The 13,573-nt window shown below is 41.4% G+C and overlaps 1 protein-coding gene across 15 annotated transcripts in view; it reads left to right on the top strand.

The window, feature by feature from the left end:
• cacna1ba (calcium channel, voltage-dependent, N type, alpha 1B subunit, a) overlaps positions 1–13,573 on the top strand; it is a 158,254-nt gene that overhangs the window by 48,476 nt on the left and 96,205 nt on the right. For all 15 annotated transcript variants that reach the window (XM_079566661.1, XM_079566657.1, XM_079566659.1 and 12 more), the window contains exons 5-6: positions 467–619; positions 3,709–3,896. In XM_079566661.1, the coding sequence (XP_079422787.1) occupies positions 467–619; positions 3,709–3,896 (341 nt within the window). The remainder of the gene's footprint in view (positions 1–466; positions 620–3,708; positions 3,897–13,573) is intronic.

Here is a 13,573-nt window from a genome sequence, read left to right as displayed (position 1 = left end):
AAACTGATGCAATCTTTTGATTACACTTACTATATCTAACACAAGTACATGTACAATTTTTTCCTCACATTTTTCTATGTATTAAAGTTTCCTGTGTAGTCAATCTATTTCAAACAGTTGGCTAAAATATTTCAAGCCAAAATGTTTGTATGTTGAGCCTCTCCATCTCATCCAATTTGACATTGAAATTTACCAAGCATAACTGCAAAGCTTACTACATTGCTTACTAATTTTCTACCATCATACTCACATCTTTTCCTGTGTGGTCTATGGAGCTCGAGATTGTGTCTGGAAAAGGAACATATTTGATTATACGCCAATGAAAATGTTAAAATGCAAAAAATACTGCAGTTCTGTAAACTAGCCTTCACGCCTCAGCCATTTGTTTCTCTCGGTTTAAATAATGTCAGACGAAGTTGCCATTTGACTTTGCAGTTTACTAATATTCATTTGCCTCCCGCTCCAGGTCTGCAGGTGGTGTTGAAGTCCATCATGAAGGCCATGGTTCCTCTGCTGCAGATCGGCCTCCTGCTGTTCTTCGCCATCCTCATGTTTGCCATCATCGGCCTGGACTTTTACATGGGAAAGTTTCATCGGACGTGCTTCAGGATAGACACGAGTAAGAACCATGTGCTTTTTTTCAGTAGTCATTGGCAGGGCTGAACTGGCCATCGGGACTACCAGGAGTTTTACTGGTGGGCCGATGTATTTTGGGGTCGGTGTGACCTGACTAGATGTCAGGCCTGTAAGCTTAGCTCAAATTCGGCAGAAACAACATGCAGCTATTGTCCTCGGTTTTGTAGCTTATACTGGTTTAGTTCAAGGGCTTATTGTGTTGCTAATGGCCTCGACTATTGCATTGCGCTTGTGTTTTTGGGGCGGTTCATAACATTAATTTAAGTGTGGCCGCTTGTTTAGCTCCATAGGTAGAGCGCCAGGCTCATAACCACAAGTTTGTAAGCTCAATCCTGACCCCCGCACACTGGGAAGAACATAAATCAGCGTCTATGGTATGACTGATATTATAGAGGGCCGGTCTTGACCCAAAACACCCGGGCTGATTTTTTCTGCCAGTCCAGCCCTGTTCGTTGGTCAAGGTGAGATACCAAGTTACTTCATTATCACATGGACCATTTGGCAGCTTTTCAGAACGCTCTATTGCTACAGTCCATGGAAATATCACCAGAATCAAATAGTTTCTGGTAAACCTTCTTGATAATCCTTCGCTGTAAATGTCCAAATTACGGTTACAAACTGTATAATCCCCAATAAAGTTGTCCTAATGTTCAGAAAAAGCCTCCACAACTGGCCCGGGATGCACTCAAAAAGCTAATGCGCTCCTCTCTATTTCACTGTAATAAACTGAAAGGAAAGTGAAACGGAAACTCGGCACACACACACACACACACACACACACGTGGAAATCAGTGGTTCATGCGAGGCCTGCTGTCCCATCCCGAAAATAATCGGAAATAATCGTATACTTACAATATTTTCTCTCACAATAATCATGACTCAAAAATGTGAAATTGTAACATCCCTACTCCAAAGTTCAGTCTCTGAGCTGTAACACTGGCACTGACACTAATTAAGACTCAGAAGTAGCGTGGAAGTACTGTAGTAGAGAGTATGTTAATTTCCAAACCATCTGATAAAAATTGCTGTATTTTGGACATTAATATAATTTTCACTTATCATTATCATTTAAACCTATATCAAAAATAATGTATTATGATGATGTAGAGAGAGAGCGAGAGACGCACATTAAAAACTACCCAACTGATTACTTGCTCTGTAGTTTGTGAGTGTAATATTGTGAAACATGGAATCATATTTATAGTAAGGAGGCCTCGACTTGTCATTTTTGATCTGGGGCAAAATTGATTTGGGATAAAAATAACCGCTTTGAAGTCCAAGCTCCAGAAGCTGGTGGTTTATTTGTGAAATTTCCTATTGAACAATAACCTGGTTCAGATTGTTCCATCGTCAATTCAGTGTAGATAGTCTCATCATAATCATAATGAATGAAACTATGTCTGAATCTAGTTTGTTAGATCAATAATGTTTGGTGACTTTCTTATTAAACAAATCGAAAACATAGAATGAACTTTGTAAGTAAAGTGTAAGAGCCTTAATACATTCCCCCATTAAATATTCAGCAGCTGTTTTAAACCTTTAGCTCCCTATATAGTGTATAAAGGCAGTAATGCACCGCGCTAACTCGTGTATCACTGTAGTTTAAGGCATCTATCATTTATAAGACAGTGTTTTCTGCTCCAGATATGTTTACGTAATGCATCCTCTGCTCCTACTAAAAATACCTCACAGCTCAGCGGTTCTCAATCTGTGCTATTCATGTGCTATTGGTTGTAAATGCAGTTATACATTAGTTTAGACCTGGTTTAGCCCCGGCGTAGACCTACAGTTGTTAAGAAACATGTTACTGTCACGATGCCTAGTCCTTAAATTATCCTAGTTTAGTCCTAGTTTAGAATAATTTTATACACAATTTAGCCCTGTTTTCTTCAGTTAAATGAAAAAGATTAGTTTGTAGGGGATGTTGTATATAGACACAGTAACAATAACATTACCTAACAACTAGGTTGGAAGCATGTATCTAAAAGTATTTATATTTATTGGCTATTACTCATAGAAACGAGACACATCTGTCATTTTACTTTATTTCATTGTAATTAATTAATTCTACCCCCAACTCACTGTTGGGTCCATGTTACCATGGAGATCGTCCATGTTTTTGGATGTTAGCATACATTTCCCATAGACTAACATTAGCTAAAACAGTATAAAAAGTGGGGGGGAAAAACTGGGGACATAGGTACGCAACCCAGTCTAATCACAGTCTAAAAGGATTGTAATTTATCATATTGGGTCATGCTTTACGGCCATCTCTGTAGTACAGTCATGACCCTGATTTAATAATAAATAGGCTAAGCGCAAAACATTCACTTCTGCTAATGCAGCTAGTGCTAACGCGGCTAGTGCTAACGCGGCTAGTGCTAAAGTAATTATTGTTAGGAAAAACTTACCTTTGCATCGCTTCCATGTCGCCTTTAGAGTAGAGTCATAATGGTGTCAAACAGCTGTAGTACTGAAGTACGTGCCTTGTTATTTCGCATACTAAGTAGCCATGTGTGCTCTGGGTGCGTCTCACCTATTCACCTTATTACGCCCCGCCCACTTGTGCCTCTTTATGCCACGGATCGGCACTTACATTGTATTGACACATGAAAAAATGTTCGCCTCTAAAATCTGATGTATAGTAGACTGATTTGTGTAAAATGTCCAATGTTCATTTGCACCAACAAGTCAACACTGCACCGTTTCTCTGCGTGGCTGGGAAATGCTTCCATGTTTATGGTCCAAGTATCTGTCTCTAACCCTTGTTTGCGCATGCACAACTCGACTCATTGACCAAGCACGTATTTCTGAAGGGAGAAATTCACTTGTAACAACAGCTCTCAACAGTAGTGAGGAAATGTGCGATCAAAGAGGGACATGGTAAATGTGCAAACAAGTAATAGTATAATGAAGATATCTTATGTATTATGAATAAAAAACTTTATTAAATGGCCAAAAAACATAATCAAATTAGTGTAAATTTTACTATTTCCACCTTCTGACCTTGTTATTTACCTGGAAATTATGACCCAAATCACCTTGTCTAATGCTCACCTTTGCGTTGTACAGATGAGCAGGCGGCGGACTTTCCCTGTGGCCTCGAGGCGCCGGCGCGGACCTGCCCCAACGACACGATCTGTAAGGAGCACTGGATCGGACCCAACTTTGGCATCACCAACTTTGACAACATCCTGTTCGCCATTCTCACCGTTTTCCAGTGCATCACGATGGAGGGATGGGTGGACATCCTCTACAACGTGAGTTCGCTCCCTCTCAACAAACCCTTATTTCACTAAATCATCTTTTGTAAAACGTTTAACTCTGATAGCGGCTTTTGCACACTGTTTAGTATGGGATTTGGCTTTTCCCAGTTTCAGGGTGATTCTGTAGATTGGGGTGCCCAAAGTCTGGCCTGGGGGCCAAACGCAGCCTTCAGATGAAGTTTTGGTGGCCCTCGGGCTTCTTGTTGAATTGCCGCACATCGCCAGAGATAATACTTTACAAACGTTTTATTGTGAGACAGAGCTGGCATTAAAGGGACATTATGGAACTTTTTAACAAAACTTTTTATTTGAGCGTATTTGACCTTTTAGTGGCCTAGTTGTTAGCATGGCGGTTTTACTGTCCATCGCAGTGGCCTCAATGATTCTCCAGGATCAATTGTTTTGAAAGTTTCTGGTAGGTTTTCACAGCTGACGGACCCTCCCAGAAAACAATTGATCCCGGAGTGTTGTAGAGGCCATTGTGATCGGAAGTAAAGACTTGATCGAAAGTAAAGACGCCTTGCTAAGCACATAAAGCCATTGGGTCACAAAGCGGTCAATTATTGACTTGATGATTATCAAATTTGTTTTTTGTATGAAAGTCCCATAATGCATCTTTATCAGGTTCCAAGCCTAAGTAAAGAATCAAAATCAGAATTGTTTTTATCACCATTGTTAGTGAACAGGTTCACAAACGAGGAATTTTCTTCCGTTCAATTGTGCAACATGAAACATAAAACATATAATATATAATATAAGCTTGGTAGATTAATGATAAACTAACTTTAAAACTTTAAAACTATAAGACTATAAGGGCATGCATAAAGTATGCAAGGTGTGAGTAAAGGTTTAAATTGCTCTGAAGTTTACCCAATTGAATGTTCCCCTCCATATGCAGTGTGAAATTTCCTGCACTTTTTTCACTGTGAAGCTGTGTGGAGCTCAGTGCATGAATCGTTCCAGTATCTCGTCTTTTCTCTCCAGTTTGTTTGAAGCTAGAGTGACTAAGCAATTTTCCTCATTATTTATACAGTAATAAATTTTCTTGGAAACGGGCCCGCTTTGAGATTTTGAGAGCTTTTCGAGCACGACCAAAAGAGCTCTTTTCAAATTCTTAAACTGAAAAAAAACAACCAAAAAAACCTGTACGTTCCCCCCGGCTGCTCCTCTTTCTCTCGGGACTCCTCCAGCTCATGATTAAAACCAGCCCTAGAGTCGGTAAAGGATGACTCACGCAGCTCCAGTTAGGACCGTAGCATCCTCACTTCACCACGGGCTGGAGGCAAATCCCTGTCTGGTGTCATTTGCATAAAGTCAGCTCTGTCATCCAGGATAATTACGCAATGACTTAGATTATACATCATTATGAATTGCGTGAGTCAGTCTTATAAGTCTTCTAAACCATTTTTGCTTTTGCTGCAAACAGTTGGTCTGTTTTTGTATCTATCACATGTATCTACTAAAGAAAGACTAAAGCCAAAGACTGACATCTTTTAGCAGAGCAGGTTTTATGGAGGGCCATTATTTGTTTTAGATGTTTAAACGTAGATACCAGATAAAGCAACATGAGCTAAAGGCAGTGCGTTACATGGACCCAGTCATCGGAAAAGTCGGCACATTAAAACTGCCTTGTGTTTGTCCTGCCGCATTTGCATAAAAGTCAGCTGTGTGATGTGGGGAAAAAACAATTTTGCAGCACGTTAAATTATGCGTTGCGTAAAGTGGAGAAAAAGCCTTTTTTTGTGTGAATTGCATGAGCAAGTCTCTTAGAACTGGAGAACTGAGCGCAAAGATCAATAGCAGTTTAGTTACTGAGAGGAAGAGCAGTCAGGGCTGTGATGTTTCTGCAACGTCAAGGACAGTGTCCCCGATGCAGCTGTTACGCAACCAAAGGAACAAAAAATGCTCGTTTGGCACAGTAAGAGTTAAAAGACACAGAACAAAAACATGCCTTCAGTGTTATTTTTCTGAATTCATGTTGGTTTGAGAAAAAAAATTCTGTTTTGAGGCACTTTGATGTATTTCCTGGATTTTGTTAAAGGAATAGGCCACCGTTTTTACATACTGAGATATGCTCTTACCTCACTTTAGCCGAGTTAATATATCCCCGTCTGGTCTTTGTCCGTGCGCTCTGTCACGCAAACGGAGCACATACGCAGCCTCTCCCACATGTCATATAGCTCCAAAAAAGCTCACGATAGAAGCTACCAAGCTCTTCCACGTGTTCCCTATTTAAATAAAGTTACGTGAAGTGTTTTCATGCGAAGTAGCGGGGGAAGTCTTTAGGAGTTACTGCGCGGACGTTTTGCTCCTCGGATCATTACGCCTCACAATATAGTCCCCCTTTTTATTTGCTTATAAAATCGACATGCTACATTTCTGTGTAAATATACTTCGCATGAAAACACTTTACGTAACTTTATTTAAATAGGGAACACGTGGAAGAGCTTGGTAGCTTCTATCGTGAGCTTTTTTGGAGCTATATGACATGTGGGAGAGGCTGCGTATGTGCTCCGTTTGCGTGACAGAGCGCACGGACAAAGACCAGACGGGGATATATTAACTCGGCTAAAGTGAGGTAAGAACATATCTCGGTATGTAAAAACGGTGGCCTATTCCTTTAAGTCATAGATCGAGCCCAGAAGTGTCTTCCGAACATTATCATAAACCATCCCTGGACCTGTTCTGAGCGGTTCTGAACTTAAACTGACCTTTCACAAAACCCTTCCCTAAACAATCATTGTCCAATCATACCTCATTACGACCGTGGCTTCCAGACGATCCTCCCATAGAAACTAATAGAGCGGGTCCTTTCACCCCTTTCAAAGCTGATAAATGAGCTGAAACTAACTTTTGAGCCAAGCTAATGCTTTTTTACCATCCGTCTTGTTGTTTGCCAAGAGTTTCACGTGCTGTCGTTGCTGGACATCGTCACAAAAAAGCTGTTTCTGCCACTGGAATATCTGGCATGTTTACTGTGCCTCCACTGTAACATCGCGGCTTGAGAACCATGACTAAAATGTTACCTTGCCGAATTAGACGCAGAGGAGACAGAGCCACAGCAGCCAATAGCGGGGGTTTGTGAGCTGCTTGGCTCCATAGTAAGTTTAGCAAGCAGATAACTTAACCATAACTCTCATATTTTACCAATACTAGGCTTACAGAAGAGTAATCATCATTGCATATAATAGATATTTTCCTTTACTGTACATTGCAACCCATCTTGCCTCGCTGGACAATATTGCGCTGGGATTGCACCATTTAGAGTCACTGGCACTTCCTCCCATTATGGGATAGGCTATGCTAAACTCCACTTTTTGCTGAAGCTAGCTAACGTTTCCTTAGGGGTCGGGCTTCTGCGGAAGGTCAATTACGATGCAATCGTTTTGTTAACATGGTGTTAGCAAGAGATGAAAGCTGATATTTCCCTCCACCTACAAAGTCTGAACAAATCAGAACCAGGTCACTCAATGCATTCAAGATATTGCATGTACTGTAGACGCTTATGTATCGACCCTCCTCTTGACCCTGCCTGACTTCACACCGGTTTATGTGACAGACTGATTCCTGACCTTTGCCTTGATAATATCTGCTCCTGTCAGTGGCGTGATTAACACCCCCCATTAGGCGCAGTGTTAATCTAATCCAGAATTAGTCCGTATGGTCCCCCTGAGGTTGTGGGGGTCGACAGCCAATCCTCGTACATCAAAGACATCGCCTTTTACTAAGTGCGTCTGCGCTTTATCCAGGGCTTACTCTCTCATGAAATATAAAGGCAGTTACTGGCCAGACAAGTTCACAAAAGTACATACAATTATAGTTAAGGGAAAAAGTAATGAAGTAGGTTTTAGATCTGTGTGTGTGTGTATGGAGTCTACTATCGGACACTATCCACATAGAGATCAATGGTGAAGCCAATTTCTAAAAACATCCATTATTAATCAACAGATGAGGTTTATTGGGGCGACAGAAGCTCAGGTGGTAGAGCAGTTTGAATCCTGGGTCCCGCAGGTGCAAGCTGTCATTGTGTCCTTGGGCAAGACACTCCATCCAGCTCCTTATAAAAAAAAGAGGTGGTTTATTTCAAGCAACATTGAGCACTGCTGCTATGTCAGCCTCACATTCTTTTCCTTGTTTACATTGCGCTGCCTCGTGTTCTTCCTTTATGGGCTTTTATATTTATGCTGTCAGTATTTTTAAAAAGTAGAGACATTGATTTGATTTGATTTTTATTTGGTTGGGTAAGCTCTTAACCTTAACCATCCGTTGTATCTTTTTAAAGAGTAGTCAAATGCACTGGATTGTTTATAATTGTAGCGTAAGGAATCAATAACGCTTTCTCAGCACGGCTTATCCTCTCGTTTGGAAATTTATTGTATGCATTTCTTCTGAGGGAAATGCCAGTTCAGACGCCTTCTTTCTGAAAACCTTTGCCCGACTGGGATATGATTGGTAGCGTTTGTAATTGGATCGTCTGGGGAGAAGTGCCATGTTCTCAGACCCAGCTGTGGCCTCTTCACTGGAGCAGACATCCATCACGGCTGCCGTCCCATTCTGTCTCGCCTTGTCTTCAGACGAGGACCGAGGGCAGGACCCAGACTGGGATCCTCTCATTAAGAGACCCCGGACCTGTTCACTATAAAGTCAGGCTAGGTTGTTTTTAACTGAAAATATAGACCTGTGTCATTTTTGCTGTCACAGTGCTGAAGCTGATTTTGATCTGCTGTAGTGTCTGGATTTATGCTTGACTGTACAAACTGTAGGCACTACTTGTTATTTAACGTAGTTGAAAACAATAACTATATGTTCATGTAATTATTCAATTCACAGTGGTATAAGATTTTAAAACAAAACAGTTTAACATCACAATAGCTTAGATAAAAAAGGAACTGAAAGATAGAAGAGCAATCTTGTTTTATCTGCCCCCTAGTTTTGCTTATGCATTTGAATCAACAATGTACAGATACTTAAAAGCCGCCCTCAGCTGCTCCATTTTGCCGGACCAGAATGGTTGCATTCCCACGTTGCATCAATAGATGCACCATCTTCGAAGCAGCAAGCCCCCAACACACCCGTCACCCTCACCATGTCAACACAAACACGTGCGGGGATCGTAAATGTTTGAAGCAGCAGACACAGTAGCAGTTAGCGGCTAGCACAGAGTTTAGCATTATCACAGAAGTTGATCTGAGCGACCTGCTCTGATGAAGCTGAAATCCACTTGAATGTCTTTGTTTAATGATCCAATATACAGCAAATAAATATACGCAAGTCTCAAATTGTTTACTTTGCGACATGTTTTATTTATTCTGCTGATAATGTGTGTTGCACAGAAGAGTATTGATATTTCCCTTCTGTCTTTGAACGTATGACAAGGGCAGCGTGTGGAGGGGTGTGAGAAGCGTGGCTGAAGGGGGCAGTCAAGTGAGGAGAGGGTTCACTACTGACAAAAACACTTTCCAGAGTATAGCGTAGCTTTAAAGGCCCTATGCCTGATTTTTGAAAAACAAATGATGAAAGAGGAAGCCAGAGAATTTAAATTTTAGCTGTGATCTAAATCATTCCTAACTTTTCTGACATATTTACATATTTGTGGCATTCTGTTTCTTCACGGCTGCAAGTTTATCAGCACATTTGTCAACTTGCAGGGTCACTTTTAATAGGGTCTCTCTCACAGAAAGGCTACAAAACTAGCCTACAAGTTCATAAAATTGATCAAAATCTAAATTATAATTAGAGGCACATTGTTTTTCCAGCAAATGTCTGAGTTTTACATACTAAAGGTCCTCCTTTAGTATGTAAAACTCAGAAGAAAAAAAATCAGGTATAGCACCTTTTAGAGCCCTATGCCTGATTTTATTTTCTAGTAATGTAATAAATATGTGTTGTTCTTCACTATATCGTAAGAGCACACATGTGTGTTAAATAATATAAAGCCATTTTATCGATTGTGATCTAGCGGCCTATTGATGTTTACATTACCGTGACAATTTTGCTTCCTCAAACTCCCTTTCAACAAACGGGATGTTGAAAAAGTGTTTGGAAAGTTTCAGGAATGAGTTCGGACCACAACAAACAATTTAAAACGTTAAATTGCTTGTAAACCAAACCCGAAAGCTCAATACAACTAAGTTGGCTTAAACATTGTCAAAAAGGACCCTTGACGGGATTGATTACTTGTTTCATTCTAAAACAAAGCCAGTCCAGATGAATGCTTTTTGAATAACACTGCACATTTTCCTGCAATTTCAGCACTGGCATTTTCCTCCAGACCCCCAAAACCCCCTGTGTCTAGCTTTATTGAAAATGTACATTCCTCTGCTCTCTCCCCCCCATTTTTCTTCATTGTACTGTAATCTTAACAGCCCCTAGTTTCCAGCGCTGGTTAATTCGCCCACACCCCGTCGGCCCGCCGGCTCGTAGCTCGGTAGCGATATGGGTGTGGCGTTGCTGCTGATTTGATGCGTATCCTCGGGGCTAACAGTGTGAAGGGGGCAGAACAGCGCTTTGCTAATGGCTTTTCTATTGCCTGCTGCGCTCTGCCCGCGTGCCTCTCGTGAGCAACTAATGCACTAATAGCCGACTCACTCCCACTTTATGACGGATGAGACGGGCTTCTTCCCAACGCTGCGTCGTCTTATGGGATCCAGCGGTTTGGCATAGATCACGTGACTTCTTCTGATGCGCCCTTACTGTACTGATCTATGGCATAAATCACTGATGACGGAAAAGTGCATAGTTGAGGCTTGATTTTTTGGGTCCCTCAGCCTTGATTTTTAACATTTTGACATTTTAGATCAGTCTGTAAAGAAAAGACAAAGAGGATTTAGCTGAAGTGCCCTCTAGAGGCAGTAGTGGTAATGACATGTTATATCCAGTGAAAACAAACGTTCACTCTCCACCGCGTCATGATGAACACACTTTGAGCACTAAACACAGACAAACATCAATAAAGTAAGTTTCTTGGCTGTTCATGCAGAAGAATTAGGGCTCGATCTTGTGTTTCTAAACGCCGCCTGTAGACTAGACTTTGCCGCTCGTGTTGGTGTTCTGTGAAATGTTCAGCTTCAGACCTGATGCAGTAGCTAAGTGGGTTGAACGGGGTGTTGAGCTGGAGGCTTGTTTGTTGTAAAGTTTGTAGGGTGTCCTGTGAGAACTTAAAGGGGGGGTATTATGCAAAATCGACTTTTTCAAGCTTTACATCATGTTATGATGTCATTCCCTCATTAAAACCATGCCTGAAGTGTTGCCTTAGCACATTCACGTATTTTCGAGTAGTCTGTAAAAACTCTGATGGCAGCCATTTTAGGGACAAAACGCCTGATTCCTTCAGGAAACGCCCTCGACCTCCAGGATACGCCTCCGACCTTTCGTCACCAGCCGAGTAACCAACCACTGCCCCTCAGCAGAACCCCGAGGATTAAAACCGGTGACAAGAACACTTATTTCAGTGTCTGGTTCTGCGCTGGGCCTTGATGATGCACAGAGCCTCCGGAGAAAGCTAATGCTAAGCTAAACCTCGAGTCATCACGTGGAAACGAGAAATATGCACAAATAAAGTCAATAAAACCACCACACACATAAAGAACCGTTTAACAATGATCACACACGGAGCCAGGCTTGTTGATTTGGAAGTTTATTGCTCACATTTCATCTACAATGGGTCATAGACAAGTGGTTTTCTCCAGGAGCTACGGCACTATTAGCCACGGCAAGCTAACAACCTTCACCTTCACAACATTCATTGAAAACAGGCAGCATATTATGCACAAATAACGTCAATAAAGCAGGCAACTACTTGAAGCAGCCTTTACGATGATCACACAATGAGCCTGGCTTTACACATTTGTGGTTTATTGCAGACTTTTCATCAACAATGAGCTGTAGTCGATTATAACAAGCTAACGGGGTAAAAACCATTGTCCACCTGCACAGATAATGTCCGTCTTTGAATCGTATGGGCTCCTGCAGATCCTGGTGTCGTCCATGGGGGTATAGTTAGATCCATAGGGCATGGCAGATGCAAAGAGAGAGCCTCCAAACAGCAGTTATTTTTCAGGCAAGAGCCCCTTCCAAGCGTCCGGTGTGGAAGGTTCGTCTTCAAATAATATCCTGTGTGGCCATTGTTCCCAAAGTGATAAACAGTAGCTCCTTTCCAACAATAAAAATTAAAATGCACCGATCGTAGTGTCAATACTGTGGAGAAAGTGTTGTGATGCCACAGACAGCGTGTGGAGGGGGCGTGTCTAAAAGGGTCAGAGGTTCTTAAAGAGACAGAGGCCTATTTCAAGCCATTTGCTACCGCCATTTTGAAAGAGCAATTTTATACAAGGCAGTTATTCTAATTTACTGCATTGACAGACCAACAGAAGGTTTCGTCATCATTGTAGTGTGCTATAGACTGGTGCTATGTGGCTGAAAAAAGCATAATACCCCCTCTTTAAAAAGGAGGTAGCTTTAAAGCTGAAGGAAGTTTGGAAACACTTTTTGTCTTTTTGGGTCAAAGACATTTATGATTTTATAAGGTTTATAAGTTAGTTAAAGGGACTATACAGTAGGGTGTCCCAGGCTTTACAGTGACATTTTTAAAATTGTAATATTGCAATGCAGTCCCCCCATAAAGTTTCACTATGACTCCATGAAACTACACACCAAATTTTAGCTAATTTGGGCAACATTTAGAGGTCCCCCAAGGTCATTGAAGTTTTACCATTATGACATATAGGTGACACTGCGGCAGGTCACAAGTGTTGGCCAAAATGGCCAAAATTGACGATTTTTGGGCAACAAAATCTAAATAATGGATTGAGCCAGATTCAAATATATGGTTTTATTTTATTGACATACTAGCTGAGACCCGGCCTTCGGCCGGGCCTCGCTAGTCTCCACATTTGATATCCTGAGATTGTGAGTGATTACAAAGACATGTCCAACCCGTCACACAGTTCAGCTGTAGACCAGTGGTTCCCAACCCATTCCAAAAACTATGGCCACTACAAATGAGTAAAAGAATGAAGGCAAAAAACAATTTCAAACAAACTGCAATTGGAGTGTTTGATGCACCCGTGCTCCTTTCTTATAAACTACAACAATATTTTCGCTAAACTCAGGGAACAGGATTCAAGAGACAGTGGAATAATTATTGAGAAATATTAGGGGTTCAGCTTTAACGGTTTGGTTCACGGTGCAGGACCCGTGGTTTGGTCCATCACGGTAGTGTACAATAAAAAAAATAAGAAGTAGGTTTTGAAATGAAATAGCCTAATGATCGTTGTTAGACAGTATTTATAACCTTATAATAAAATTGGCAATGCGTTCAAAGCTGCTTTAGAATAAAATGTACCTCTGGGCTCACAATACGTGAAAGGAAAATAGAAAACAAATGGTACAGCAGCAAAGTAAAAAAAAAAGAAAAAAACCTACGCAGTGCAGGCCATGCGCTCGTTAACTGGTAGTTTCATTTTCGCTTTTACTCACACGGAGGATAAATCAGTGGGAGCAGCGCGTTTGATTAGAGGCTCGTGTTTGAGCAGGTTTTGGGCACGCACGCACACACATACACACACGCACACATCGCCCTGTTTGGATGCGCACACATACACACACACGCACACACACGCACACATCGCCCTGTTTCAATGCTCGCGCACACATACATACACACACGCACG

This window comes from Gobius niger, assembly GCF_951799975.1.
Source record: "Gobius niger genome assembly, chromosome: 1".
Taxonomy (NCBI): Eukaryota; Metazoa; Chordata; class Actinopteri; order Gobiiformes; family Gobiidae; genus Gobius; species Gobius niger.
The sequence above is the reverse complement of the archived record's forward strand: the minus strand, read 5'-3'. Positions and strand labels throughout refer to the sequence as shown.